The 12,534-nt window shown below is 41.0% G+C and overlaps 1 protein-coding gene across 3 annotated transcripts in view; it reads left to right on the top strand.

Annotated features, from left to right (window-relative positions):
- LOC104058166 (ubiquitin carboxyl-terminal hydrolase 12-like) overlaps positions 1–12,034 on the top strand; it is a 31,681-nt gene extending 19,647 nt beyond the window's left edge. For all 3 annotated transcript variants that reach the window (XM_054075613.1, XM_054075612.1, XM_054075615.1), the window contains 5 exons: positions 1,151–1,227; positions 2,129–2,212; positions 2,851–3,048; positions 4,978–5,056; positions 9,699–12,034. In XM_054075613.1, coding sequence (XP_053931588.1) covers positions 1,151–1,227; positions 2,129–2,212; positions 2,851–3,048; positions 4,978–5,056; positions 9,699–9,800 — 540 coding nt within the window. In that variant the 3' untranslated portion in view covers positions 9,801–12,034. The remainder of the gene's footprint in view (positions 1–1,150; positions 1,228–2,128; positions 2,213–2,850; positions 3,049–4,977; positions 5,057–9,698) is intronic.
- The last annotated feature ends 500 nt before the right edge of the window (positions 12,035–12,534 follow it).

Genomic DNA, 12,534 nt, shown 5'->3' on the forward strand with positions numbered 1-12,534 from the left:
TTCCCTGATACTATGCACCCTTTTTCATTTATTAGGATAGATGAAATTTCACTCTCTCTATTAAAATATGGAACATAGCCTATTTTATGACTGTATCACCTCTATGTTCAAACCAATACTCATTAAGGTATGTTTCTCAGAAAAAGCGTAGTATTATTTCTGTTCCTCCTACCTGTTTCCATCGAGGCAGTCAGCACCTGGCTGATATGAGCTGCCTTTTTGTCTTCGTGTGATTTCCTGTGTCAGTGACTGATAGTTTATGTTGTGTTTCTACATGAGAGTTGCTCACTATTTATTTAACCGTGGGATTAACTGGATTTCTTGAACTAGAAGTCTGTGCTTCTTGGTGCTGATCCATAGCATCTCTATTTGAGAACCAAAGAAGTGCCTTTAAGTGTAGAATTAAACTACACCACTTTTAGACCAGGAATTTCTAGTTAGCCATGTGCTATGTCTGACTTAATATCTTCTAAAAAATGAAAACCCAAATGGGAAGAGATAAAAAGAGAAGTGATTACAAGTGACATGACCGTTCTTGGCATTTGAAATCTAAAATTGTGACTATCTGGTGAAGAGGAGCTCTAAAAATGACATTAATATGAGTCTGTCTCAAGAATTTTGAAACTAAATGTGACTATTTCACAAATGGAAAGATGATTTTCCTAACTGCTAACCCATTTAATTGAAAATCCATCTGCCTGTGTCTGTGTTTCCTACAAGTATTTACTGTTAAACTCTGAAAGGCAGCAGGAAGCTGTGTCAGTCTACAAAGCAGAGTGGGATCCAGTTAAAGCGTCTCCATCTCAGAGAGCTCCGAGGGATTAAAAACATGGGTTTTGCTAGTGAAGGAAGCAGATGTCTCTTGAAGTCTTAACAGGGAGAGATGCGTTGCGAGAAAGCTTTTTGGCTTTGGGGATTTTTTGTGGGGTTTTTTTTAGGGTTTTTTTCTAATATTCCTCTCTGGCTTTTAAAATCACATCACATGATTGCTTCAATTTTCGTTTACATCAAGAAAGGGCCTATGTGGTGTATATTTTTTATCATGAAGCTCTCTTCTTGCAACGAGAACATTGCACCATTCCAGAAACTGTTAAAAGAAGTCTGCCAGTTCTAAACTGTTATGAAATACCCCTTCTTATTTCTTTTCAAGGTTAGTAGCAAAGATGAGGACTTTCTGGATCTGTCGGTTGATGTGGAACAAAATACATCAATCACGCACTGTCTAAGGTAAGTGAAAGTACTTGTGAACAGAGCACACACCTGCCCTTGGTCTGGAGGAGAGGGCCCAGCATCGTCGCTCTATTGCACAACAGTTATAGGCATTGACTTATGGTAAAATATATTCTGTTCAGAGTGCTGTTTGGTTTACCTTTATCTTGGGGTTTGGAAGCTGCTTGTTCCTCAGTGGTTTTTAGTGATTAATTAGTGAGCTGATTTCTTAGTGGCCTGCAAGATTGATTTCCACTTTCTTTAATGGGGATTTTAATTTGTTCTATCACATAGTCTGATTTCAACAAAACTAAACATGCTGTGTTTGGATTGTAAAAACATTTTTGTGTTTTTTTAATGTTGTTGCTGCATTTCAGCTGTCTGGCCCTGATGTTTACGGTCAACCTCTTTTTGCCGATAGAGCTTTGCTCTATGTATTTGCTGGATTATCAGCTGCTAGGATACTGCAGGTTATAGCATCTAGCTTTTTAATAGCCCATAATGGCTGTGTAATTGCTCAGAGCTGAAAGATGATCCCGACTTTGTCTCAGCAGTGGTACATGACTATAGGTCTGAACATTTTAATGTCTGCCACCAAAGGAAACAGAATGGCCTTTAGAAATGAACCTGGTGTCCTTATTGCTCTTTGTTACCTGTGGGTTTGACTCCTGCCCCAGAAGGTGTGCAGTTAACACTTAGAGGTTGTGATTTCCAGATTTTTCTAGCTGAACATCAATACTCTATCCCAAAACTGGGACCAGTACACCTAAAACGTGTGTGGGAGGTACAAGCAATATGAATTTCATCTTCTCTGTGTACTTTGAGGGGGTTCAGTATTATTATTAGCAGTAGCTTTTAACTAGATAGTCTGACTGAGTATCGCTGCTGATTATTCTTTCCATTTCTTTCCTTTCCACAGAGGGTTTAGTAACACTGAAACTCTATGCAGTGAATATAAGTACTATTGTGAGCAGTGCCGCAGTAAGCAGGAAGCACAGAAAAGGTAAGAGTCAAATACTCAGGCTAGTGCACATGTTCTCATAAAATGAGCAGCTGTTGGAAGAACACACCTTGTGAATTCAGTGCAAGCAAAATGTGAGGCTCCTTAGGTATGTGTTTGGTGGGAAGCGAGTAAGGAAAATGGGAGAAACCAAGTAACTTTGTGACGACCTTATCAGAGAGAAATGAAGAGATTCATTTTGTATTCCTCCCAGAAGAGCTTATATCTGGTGCTTCCAGACATTCACATTTTCCCCAGTGAGCATTAATCAGCTTAAAGCCACTGAAAACCATCCCATATGCTTTTGCTATGAATACTGTATCCAAAAATCTCATTTCTCATCCTGTACTTAGACAGAGCCAGAGCAGCAAGACAGATTTATTCAGTCTCTTTCTTCCCAATGATGTGTTGAAAAATTGATGGTCTCAATGTAGGCAGTTGTCCTGCATTCAAATATCAGATGTGTGGTTAATCTTTCAGAATAAATATTGCCTGTCCTCACTGGAACATGCTTGAGGAGACCAGCCTTCAAAATCTTCATCAACATTTTAGATGCTTTTTAAACTGAAACTGTTCTTGAACAAAGGTTTCTTTTAGATGATCTGCTAATATCTCATTCTTTTACATATTTTTTGGTTCAGAATGAAAGTGAAAAAGTTGCCCATGATTCTAGCTCTGCACTTAAAAAGGTTCAAATACATGGACCAGCTGCATCGATACACCAAACTCTCCTACCGTGTAGTCTTTCCCTTGGAGCTCCGGCTCTTCAACACTTCAGGAGATGCTACAAATCCTGACAGAATGTATGACCTTGTGGCTGTGGTTGTTCACTGTGGCAGGTATGTTGGGTTTGCGCTTTCTGGGCCTTAAATGCATTTTCTTGACCTTTAAAAGGACTCTATGTTGTAGCAGCACAGCGGCCGGTGATGTGGGAGCGTGCTGATCAGCATCACAGATGCTTGTTAGGAAGTTAGGTGTTAAAAAAAATGTTTTGATCTTTTTTCCCTCTTTTTTTTACTGTTATTAAATTTTCCTTTCTGAGTCACAGTCCAAGGTTTGCTTTTTTATCAGCTTTTGAACATGGTAGCCAGTCAGACAATTTGTTTCTTTGAGCTGTAGCAAAGTAAGAGCTGTTTTAAAAAAAGACAAACAAAACTAAGAAAAACCCCACCCTTAGCCCTGCTTTCCAGGAAAGCTAAATGGAATAAAAAACACATCTTGGGAAAACACTAAGATAGAATGGAGTTGCAGTTCTCATGCTGGTGCTTGCTAAACCATTGTGGTTTTTTTAGAAGCTGGTGCCACCCCGTGGAATAAGCCGTGCACTGCTGATTATTTGTAGTGGTCTTCTGCTCTTGATTACGTTTCTATTGTTGTTGTAGTGGGTTTAAATCTGGTTTTAATACCAAAGAGGAAAAAAAAATTAAGCACCTTTAGGGGGAAAAAGCAGTCATGGATGCAAAAAAATATTTATTACTGCCTTCTGGAAGTGTGAGTTTTAAAGTAATAAGTTATTACAGACCCAAGCAATACAATTTAATCACATTAACATCACATAGGTTTAGTATAAATAAACTACAGGTGATCCTAGGTGATCTCTGTTAGGGTCCAGATGTGCTAGTTTTTATTTATTGTTATCATGTTAAGATCTCCTATGCATTTTCTTCTGTAGATTCTCAATTTGCTGTACCTATAATTATGCTTATGTGTTTTAATAAAGGTGATTAGTAATTGAGGTGTATTAAATAGCTTTGGTTTTACTTTTCCAAGTGTTGTCTTATGTGGGGCTTTTAGGAGCCCTGTGACTCCTCTGGTTTCAGTTCTTACTCAGATCTTACCGAAGACTTGAGATAAACTCTATAGCTTGCATTCTCAGAACTTGTTTTAAATACTTCACCCATATAGTTCTATGTGTCATTTAGTTGCTCTAAGCAAAGAAGTTTGTCTGTGGCAGGTAATGTGTGTATCAGTAATTCTGGAAGGACTAGCAGGGTACTTTTTTCTGGCTAAAACTGATATAAATATAGGTTCATTTAAAGCCTTGCATAGATGCTAAGTAAAAAGTAAAACTGGAGAAGGGGAGAATATGTTTTTTTTTTCGCTGTGTCCCTGGACTGTTCTCTCTGCATTTGAGGTTGGGAGATTGGGAACTTGTACTTTTTCATCCATGTAGTTTCTTATCCTCAGCTGTCACCTTTTCAGGGCAGTTTGCCTGCCCTTACTCTGCAGATCCATCTCCCTTTGAAATAGGTAATTTTGTTGTCCCTTCACTTCAGAGCAAGCATTCAGGATACAGGCGATAGAATTGGACTGGGCAACTGCCCCTGGAAAAGTGGCAGGAAGAGGCAGGAAGTCTGTCTGTAGTCAGCCATGGGTGAAACCACACTAACAATTAAAAAAATACATTCTGTACAAATATTTCAGACAGACAGTTATTAACAGTTTTGATCAGCGGTGGGGAATGCGACAAAGCAATGATTGAAATAACTGCTTTTAATTTTGTGTTTTGAAGTATATGAATGGGTATCTGAAATATTTATAAATATGTATGGTTTTAGTTTCTTGTATGTGGTAAGTAGCAAAGGCACAAACTTTCATTCGAGCAATTTGGCAAAGTCAAAGAAGCTAAGCCATGTTATGAGCAGTATTAGACACCATAAGAGATGGGAGCTCTAACTCTGCAGTAACAGCTGGAATTGTGTGGGAGATCAGTGGTCCTGCCTCTGTGGGTACAAGAATAACAAGTCTTCAATCCTGTTTTCCTGCAGTGGTCCAAACCGTGGACATTATATCACCATTGTGAAGAGCCACGGCTTTTGGTTGCTGTTTGACGATGACATTGTAGAGGTAGGTATGCTATTGCATGGTAAGAGCAAGTGCAGGGCAGCGTCACGCTCTGGCTGTGGGGTTGTGTGTGGGATTAACTAGTACTTTCTGTGCCTCTGTAAGTATTTCAGCAAAACTAAAGCACAGAATAATCCTGGCTGCTTCAAAAGTACTTAAACGTTTTTGTGCGTCTCCGTTAGAGAAGTATGGAGAAGGGCATATAGGTGGCGTAGACAGCTCTGATACGGCATGCTGCGCACCTGCTTAGGCTGGATCATCACAGCTGTCTTATGCCTGACCTGAAGTGCTCCCCTTCCTGCCCACCTCTTGGACTCTGTGTTGTTGTTTACTTGCTTTGTACTGATTGCGTTTCATTGCTGCATTTAAGTACTTCGGACTTTCAGTTTGTGGGCAGTTTCCCCCAGTGAACTGAAGTGTAGAAAACCTGTTAAAAAGTACTGGGGAGACTGTAGTGAGGCGCTGAGGACACACAGAGAGGTTTGGGTTGTTTGCAGTAGTGTTTAAATGGTCTGCTCGAGCAAACTTTCCCTTCACTTTTCTACTAATGTATCTGTAAAGACTAATATCCAAAATATTTATATATCCGTGTATCATACATCATGGTCTGCTAATTTGGAAATAGTGTTCACTTCCATATTTTTACATGCAAGTATTCGCGGTCTTTTCCATTCAGGAAAGAAACTTCGCATTTTAAAAGCAGATGTAAACTAACTGTCTTGTTGTTCTGTATTTGTTTTTTATCAGTCCCTTCTGTGTTGTATCTTGGCTTTTGTGTCAAAACAGGGTTTCTGTTTATCTGCAAACACTGTTGGCACTTCCCTAGCTGTGCCAAAACACAGCTTTCACATCTGCACTGCCTGCTGTTGGACAGCAAGTGCAAGGAGCTGCCACAAGGAAGCTAGAATCTAGTTCCTTACTCCTGGAGGGCTGCTTTTCTTTTTCCTTTAAGTTGCTTTTCTAACTTTAATCTTATCTTTCTTTTTTTTTTAAAGTTCATCTTCTTTTACAGAGTTTATCTAAAATGCTGTAAAAATAAAACTCTTGCATCTGAAATTTCTGCTTTTTGTGTTTTCCATGGTTTTCACTCTCTTGATTAGGATTAGCGATGCAGCCCTGACCTGTAGCACTACCTCTGCCCCAGCTGTGGATCTGGAGCTTTAAGGTTGCTATTCCTGCCAGCCAGCTCTCCCTGGCTGGCGTTTGCGTGTGTTATTTGCTTTATGTGACATTTAGGCTTTGTTTTTCCTACCAGTGGAGGGAATAAAAAATGGCACCAGTGTTTTGCACACGAGTCATTTGCGAGGGTTGGCTGTTTCTGATGAACAGTTGCTCCTTGACCTGCTTTGAGGAGTACAGTGTGAGGGTTCCTGCTGGATTTGTCCCAGAAGATCTCTTCACTGATGATCCATTGTGGCTGCTCCTGCCTTCTAAGCGTGTGGCAAACACAAAGTGTGCCTCTTTCCTCTGTCCAGGCAGTACCATTCTCTGTGCTCCATCTTCTTGGACTCCCTGGGATTTCTGGGGCTGTGGTGATCAGGGAAGGTGGGATAGCAGAGGCTTCTCTCCTTACTTTGTAGTCAGCTATTGAGAATTAGTTTCTTACTAGTGCCGTGGGGTGTTCACTGAAAAAGCAAAGTAAAGCCACAGCTACTTCTGTCAATCCCATCTGCGGCCTAAAGAGATTTAAATATTGACTCTGAACCTGACTAAATGCTGTTGTGAAACTGTGTTTAGCCATAAGATGACACCACAGGAAATTGTTTCCTCTCTGACATTACAGAGGTTGTCCTCAAAAACGGAGTGGCAAAATCACCGAAAGCCCCAAAATGTGAATTCTGTGAGTTTCTGGTTTTAGGGCTACCCACAGAGTAGGTAGCCCTAAAAGCCCTAAAACCCACAAGATAGGGCTGCACTCCAGAGACTTGAAGACCGCAAAAGCAGAGGTTTTAGGCTTTGGCGATGTAACAGAACCAGCGTGACCTGGGGACGGAACACAACTGGTGCCAGTTAGCAGGCTTCCGTGCAGAGCCCTGCCACTTATGTATAGATTCTGCGACTGAAGGAGAGCACAAGAAAAAGCTTTTCTCCTTTAAATACAGTTTCAAAGCTTTGTTGCGTTTTTGGCAAATGATGCGAGTTGATAGCTCTGAACTCTCAATGGGAAGTAGTTTATCCTTATTACCCACTAAATGTCAGGCGTGGTGAAGTCATATTTATTTATCTATTTGGATCGGGTTGGAAGGCCAACTTTCAATTAAACTGAAGAATAGATGATAATAAAACGTACTAGAGCATATGTGAAAAGCAACTGCATCAAATCCAAGAGGCAAATCAGTCCAAGTAGTATTCTGCACCAAGCCAAACGAATTGAGTAACCTGAGTAAATGATCTCTGGCTGGTCTGATGTGTTGTTGTTAGAGCAGCTAAGTGATACATCACAGGGACAGTGTTTGTCTGAAACAGAGAGGGGGAAAGTGTCCATCCAAACAGAAAAGGCAGGGAAGGGTTTTGTTCAAGATTCACAGCATTCAGTTGAATGCTATGAATGGAACACAAGAAGAGGGTTTGGGTTGAGGAACCAGGATAGTTGTCTGGAAATGAGCAAAGGATATTGAGGCTTGGTTAACAGGAAAAATAATCGTAATGCCAGGTGACACTGCAGAATCCTAAAAGCAGTTGTCAGACCATCAACTGGTTGTTACTCTGGACCTGCAGCTGTGTAAAACTTTGCTCTCCACGATATATGTGGTCACCTAAGGAGGGAAGAATTGAGTCTATATAATCCTCTTTTGGTTCCTCTGTGTTCTGTGGGTAGTGAAATCAAAAAAGGAAGTCGGTTTTGCTATGATAAAACTATAAATATCTGTAGGATGAATTAATCTCTGTCGAGTGTTGGAGTTGCATTCCAAATGAGTAGTGGAAATAGACTTGATTGCATGGCAAGTTAGTTGGCACTTAAAATAAAACATGTTGGAGTTATCTGCTAAATATATGACAAAGCCTGGAGAACGTTCTTTTGCTGTTTTCGTGTTAAACAGTGGATCTAACAGTTTGTAGGAAATGTTGTGTTAATAAATGGTGCAGAAATGCAGAAGCCCTCAGTAGGGTGTTTCAGCTTCTCTAAAGTCCATGAATGGAGAAGAGAGAAAGACAAAACATCTTTGAGGGAGGGTCCCCTGTCTTTTTTTAAAGGAAAGTGTTTAACACAGCCATTCAAGGGAGAATTTCTGTGGCACTGTTCTGCGTAGATGCATATTCTGGAAACTCTCCTCTCCCTGTAGTTCTTGTGCTTCAGAAAGGCTCAGGAAAGGATGGCCTGAACTTGCAGCACTCCTTAAAGACCCCAGTGTGCTTGTGGTTACTGTCTGACATGCAGGTCTGTTCAGTGAGCCATGGCTTAGCGTGATTGCTTTGGTAGCCAGATGGATTTGGTAGCTAAGGAGGCTCCATGATGGAGTCGGAACGTGGTCTCTGGCTTTTAAAGTGTGCGACCAAGTTCGTCTCTGCTGCTCCCTCTCCTGATCAAAACAAGTGTTGAACCCAGAGCCACTTGTATTCTGAACATCTCTTTGCTTCCTCAATTTTATTCCTTGGTGAATAAAGAGAAACTTTGGGCTAGTCTCCCTTGGTCCTTCACAACAAATCCAGACTACTTCAGCTTCTCCTCTCCATGGGTCCAGAGTCCGAAAGGTGTTCTAAAACGCTAAAACCCAGTGGAGTGCCGAGCAGCATGGGTTGTCAGGAATATTTGATTTCAGTGCGTTGGTCTCTACTCTTGCTCTGTGGTGGCTACAGAATCCAGTTCAGTAACATGAAGCCAGTCATTCTTAGGAACTGGATCAAGACTGGGGAAGTTGCATCTTTCAGAGCCCTTTAAAATGCCCTCCAGGCCTTGCTGGCTAGAGTATAAAAATGAAAAGCTGCTTTTCTGCACATAGTTCACAACTTTAAGCGTAAGCAAACCACTTAATTCTGCTAATATGGCAAACGATTTCTCTTAAAACACAAACTTTGTGATAATATTCCAGTGGGCATTGTGGCAGCAAACCCTAAGGAAGGAAAGCTCTCCAAAGCCCAGTAGTTCATAATCAGCTGGAGTCCCCGGATTTCATGGCATAATTACCAGTAGTGCTCGCAGGACTCCTCTGTGTCAGAAGGTCACAAGAACTTTAAAATCTGGAATTCTTTTAGCTGGATGTTAAATCTGCTCTGGGTGAGCTTTATGCACTTATAGCTGTACAAAAGTCGCCTCTGCTCACCAATGACTACTTTTTTTTCACATTTACATTTCAAACCTGTAGTCAGGAATTGTCGCACCAGGCTGAATGAGAAAGCAGTTATAAAAATGATGTGTACTCTTTTAGGGGTGCATTTTCATGGATCCTTTTTTTTACGGTCCAGCTTAAAAGCATGCCACTTCCGAGAGGTTTATTATCTCATCTTAATTTCCTTTTTCACAATAGTGAATAAGGTAGTGAGTAGAAAAACATTTGTTTGGATGCAATGATATTGAAATATTGTTGTATTAATGCATGGCTTTCCAGTATCAACCCTGGCAACTGAAAATAATGCTTTGTCTGGGAAGGGGGTTCATAGGGTGATGTTTTGACTGAGGCTAATTAGAACTCTCATTAATTTTCAGAAAATTGATGCCCAGGCCATTGAAGAATTCTATGGGTTAACATCAGACATTTCCAAGAACTCAGAATCCGGATATATCCTCTTCTACCAGTCAAGAGACTAAGAGAAAAGATCAGTGTGTACAAATACAAGAAAAAAGGGATCAAGATATGTCCAAACGGAACATGTTTGTGACAGCAGCAGCAGTTCCTCATTGATGCTGTAGGACCAGGACAGACGCAGCAGGGCAACTAAAGGTTTCTCCCTGCCATTTCCTGGAGGATTAGTGCTGACTGCTGTAACCAGAAGAGCTTTTGCTCCAGTTTTCTTTCTGGGCCTTTTTTTTATGTGCTATCTTCCAAAATCTGTGTTACCTCTACTTGAAACCTGGCTGCTTATTTGTTTGTGAACTGAAGAAGAGATTTAAAAGTAGCATTGTGGAATTTATACCATTTAATGTTGGCTGGAGGCTGCACCTTGGTTTCTGCCGTTGTCGTTTTTCTGTATTTTAGCAGAATGATTTCACTATTCAGTGTCAGCTGAAGGCATATTTTAGGGTATGAGCAGCAGCTGGTTGCTGGATATTTTTGGTGAGTCAGACTCGAGAAGCAGTACAAAGCTAAGACATATTGGAAATGTCAAGTCTGTAATTTTTATAAAAAGGCAGACAAACCCCTCTCTCTGCAGCATTGTAAATGTCCCTGTTGTGCATTATCTTGGGTTTAGAGAACACTAACGGCACTGCTTCTTTTTATAATTTTTGTTTTTACCATTCTGTTTCTTCTTCAGGAGGTGTTGAATTTAGTCCACGTTCAGCCTCAGCTATTGTGTGTTTTCCTTTTGAAGCAGAAGCTCTGACTCAAAGCCACGTAGCTGCAGATGTGAGGGAGCAGGAAAGCAGTTGCCTTTAGAAGAACATGTCTGGCAACCAGTTGCTGTAGAAGGTTTGAAGTTGCAGCATTTCTTGGAGCTATTGCTTAAACCAAAAGTGCCCTCGTTCTAAAACAGGATCTGTTCCACATTTCATTCAGTCCATAGCAAACTGATGCAACTCGCATTGTGAATCTATGCTAACACACAGCACTAATTGTGGAGGGTTAACCAAGGGAATCATTGTTTATGTAACTAATCCACTTGTTCTTAGTCTTCAAGATAATGAACGTGTAAGAAAGAAAACCAACCAACACACCCAGACGTTACCTTGCTAAGTGTTCCACATCATCTGTAGGTAATGTTTGTGTCCATCTGGGAATCGTCACACTCCCTACAAACACTTCTGATTGTCTTACCTCTATAGGCTTTGCTTAACAGGGGAAATTGTTAGTCTTTTGAAGACTGAAATTAAATGATTATCTGCTAGGTGTGTATATATTCTAATCTCAAGGATTACTAGAAAGAAAAGACTGAGGGAGTTTGTAAGAGATCTCACAATCTTCTGTAATTTTCCTTTTGAACAGCCGTGTTGCCGTGCCAAAGCTCATTGCAGCTGGCTCTAAACTACTGGTGGAAATGAATATTCTCCTTTTTTCGTCTTGTTAGGTAACACAAGAGCTGTCCTCTGTGTGGTTGTTCCCAGCACAGCCATTCATGATGTGTACCAGTGATTGTTGTTCCTGAGGACGTTTACCTTATGCAATTCTGGGGCTCAGACAGGATACAGGATATTTTACCAAAACACTGTCCTCAGGAAAGCAGCATTTCACCCACCGTTTCTTGTAGTGGCTGTATGTATCTGTTTCTTCTTCTCGTGACCAGAAACAATGTTAGCAATTAACTCCTGTCTTCAAAATGCAAACTAATCCTTGCCATTGTATTCCAACTGGGTGCGGGTTCCATTCTCCCGGCACATCTCCTCTTCCAGAAGATAAAATATGGACATTGGGTTTTTTAATTATTTTTTATTATACCGAGTACTGTCGTTTTAAGAGACACATTCAGTAACAGCAAACATCCTTGTCATCTTTCCATGTGAAAATTGTTCCTGGCTAAGAGTCTTCTTCCCTGGTTCCCACCCAGCATCAAGTCCTCTCCTGGTGGCGCTCCCGGAACCCTGTCATCACCAAGTCCTGCAAAAAAGGAAAAAAAAAGAGCACTGAGTTAAAAATAATCTAAACAGTAAATACAAAAATTAATGTAGTACACTAGACATGTATTTTGTATATCTGGCGAGACGTTTTTACAAATAAAATACCTGACTGAGAGATACTATTGAGAGATATATGCTATAGATTAAAAACTGTTCAAGTGCACTTTTGCTACAGATTTATAAGGAGACTAAAAGGAATTAAATTGGAAGAGAATGGTGTGATGTTACTTCTGTATAATAAATGACCCCAGCTGTCTCCAATAAAGGTCATGTATGATCAAATGCCCATGGCCCGCACACTTTTCCTTGCATTGCAGTAATGGGTTCGTGACTGGTTCTCCAGAGCTTCTCTCTCTGGGTTGGCTGAGGGCCCCAAATGCTCGATGTATATGCAGGTAACCTGTGCAGAACCAGGTTAAACCAGAGTCACAGAATGGTTTGAGTCAGAAGGGACCTTAAAACCGATCCAGTTCCATCCCCTGCTAGTGGACATCTCCCACTGGACCTGGTTTCTCCAAGCCCCATCCAAGCTGGCCTAGAGCACCTCCAGGGATGGGGCAGCCAGCACTAAACTGGGCAACCTGGGCCAGGGCCTCCATCCTCACAGGAAAACATTTCTTCCTGAGATCTCATCTCCATCTCCTCTCTTTCAGCTGAAAACTGTTCCCCCTCATTCTGTCCCTGCACTCCCTGATCAAGAGCCCCTCCACAGCTCTCCTGGAGCCCCTTTCAATACTGGAAGATGTTCTAAGGTCTCCCCACAGCCTTCTCC

This window comes from Cuculus canorus, chromosome 10 (assembly GCF_017976375.1).
Source record: "Cuculus canorus isolate bCucCan1 chromosome 10, bCucCan1.pri, whole genome shotgun sequence".
NCBI classification, from domain to species: domain Eukaryota; kingdom Metazoa; phylum Chordata; class Aves; order Cuculiformes; family Cuculidae; genus Cuculus; species Cuculus canorus.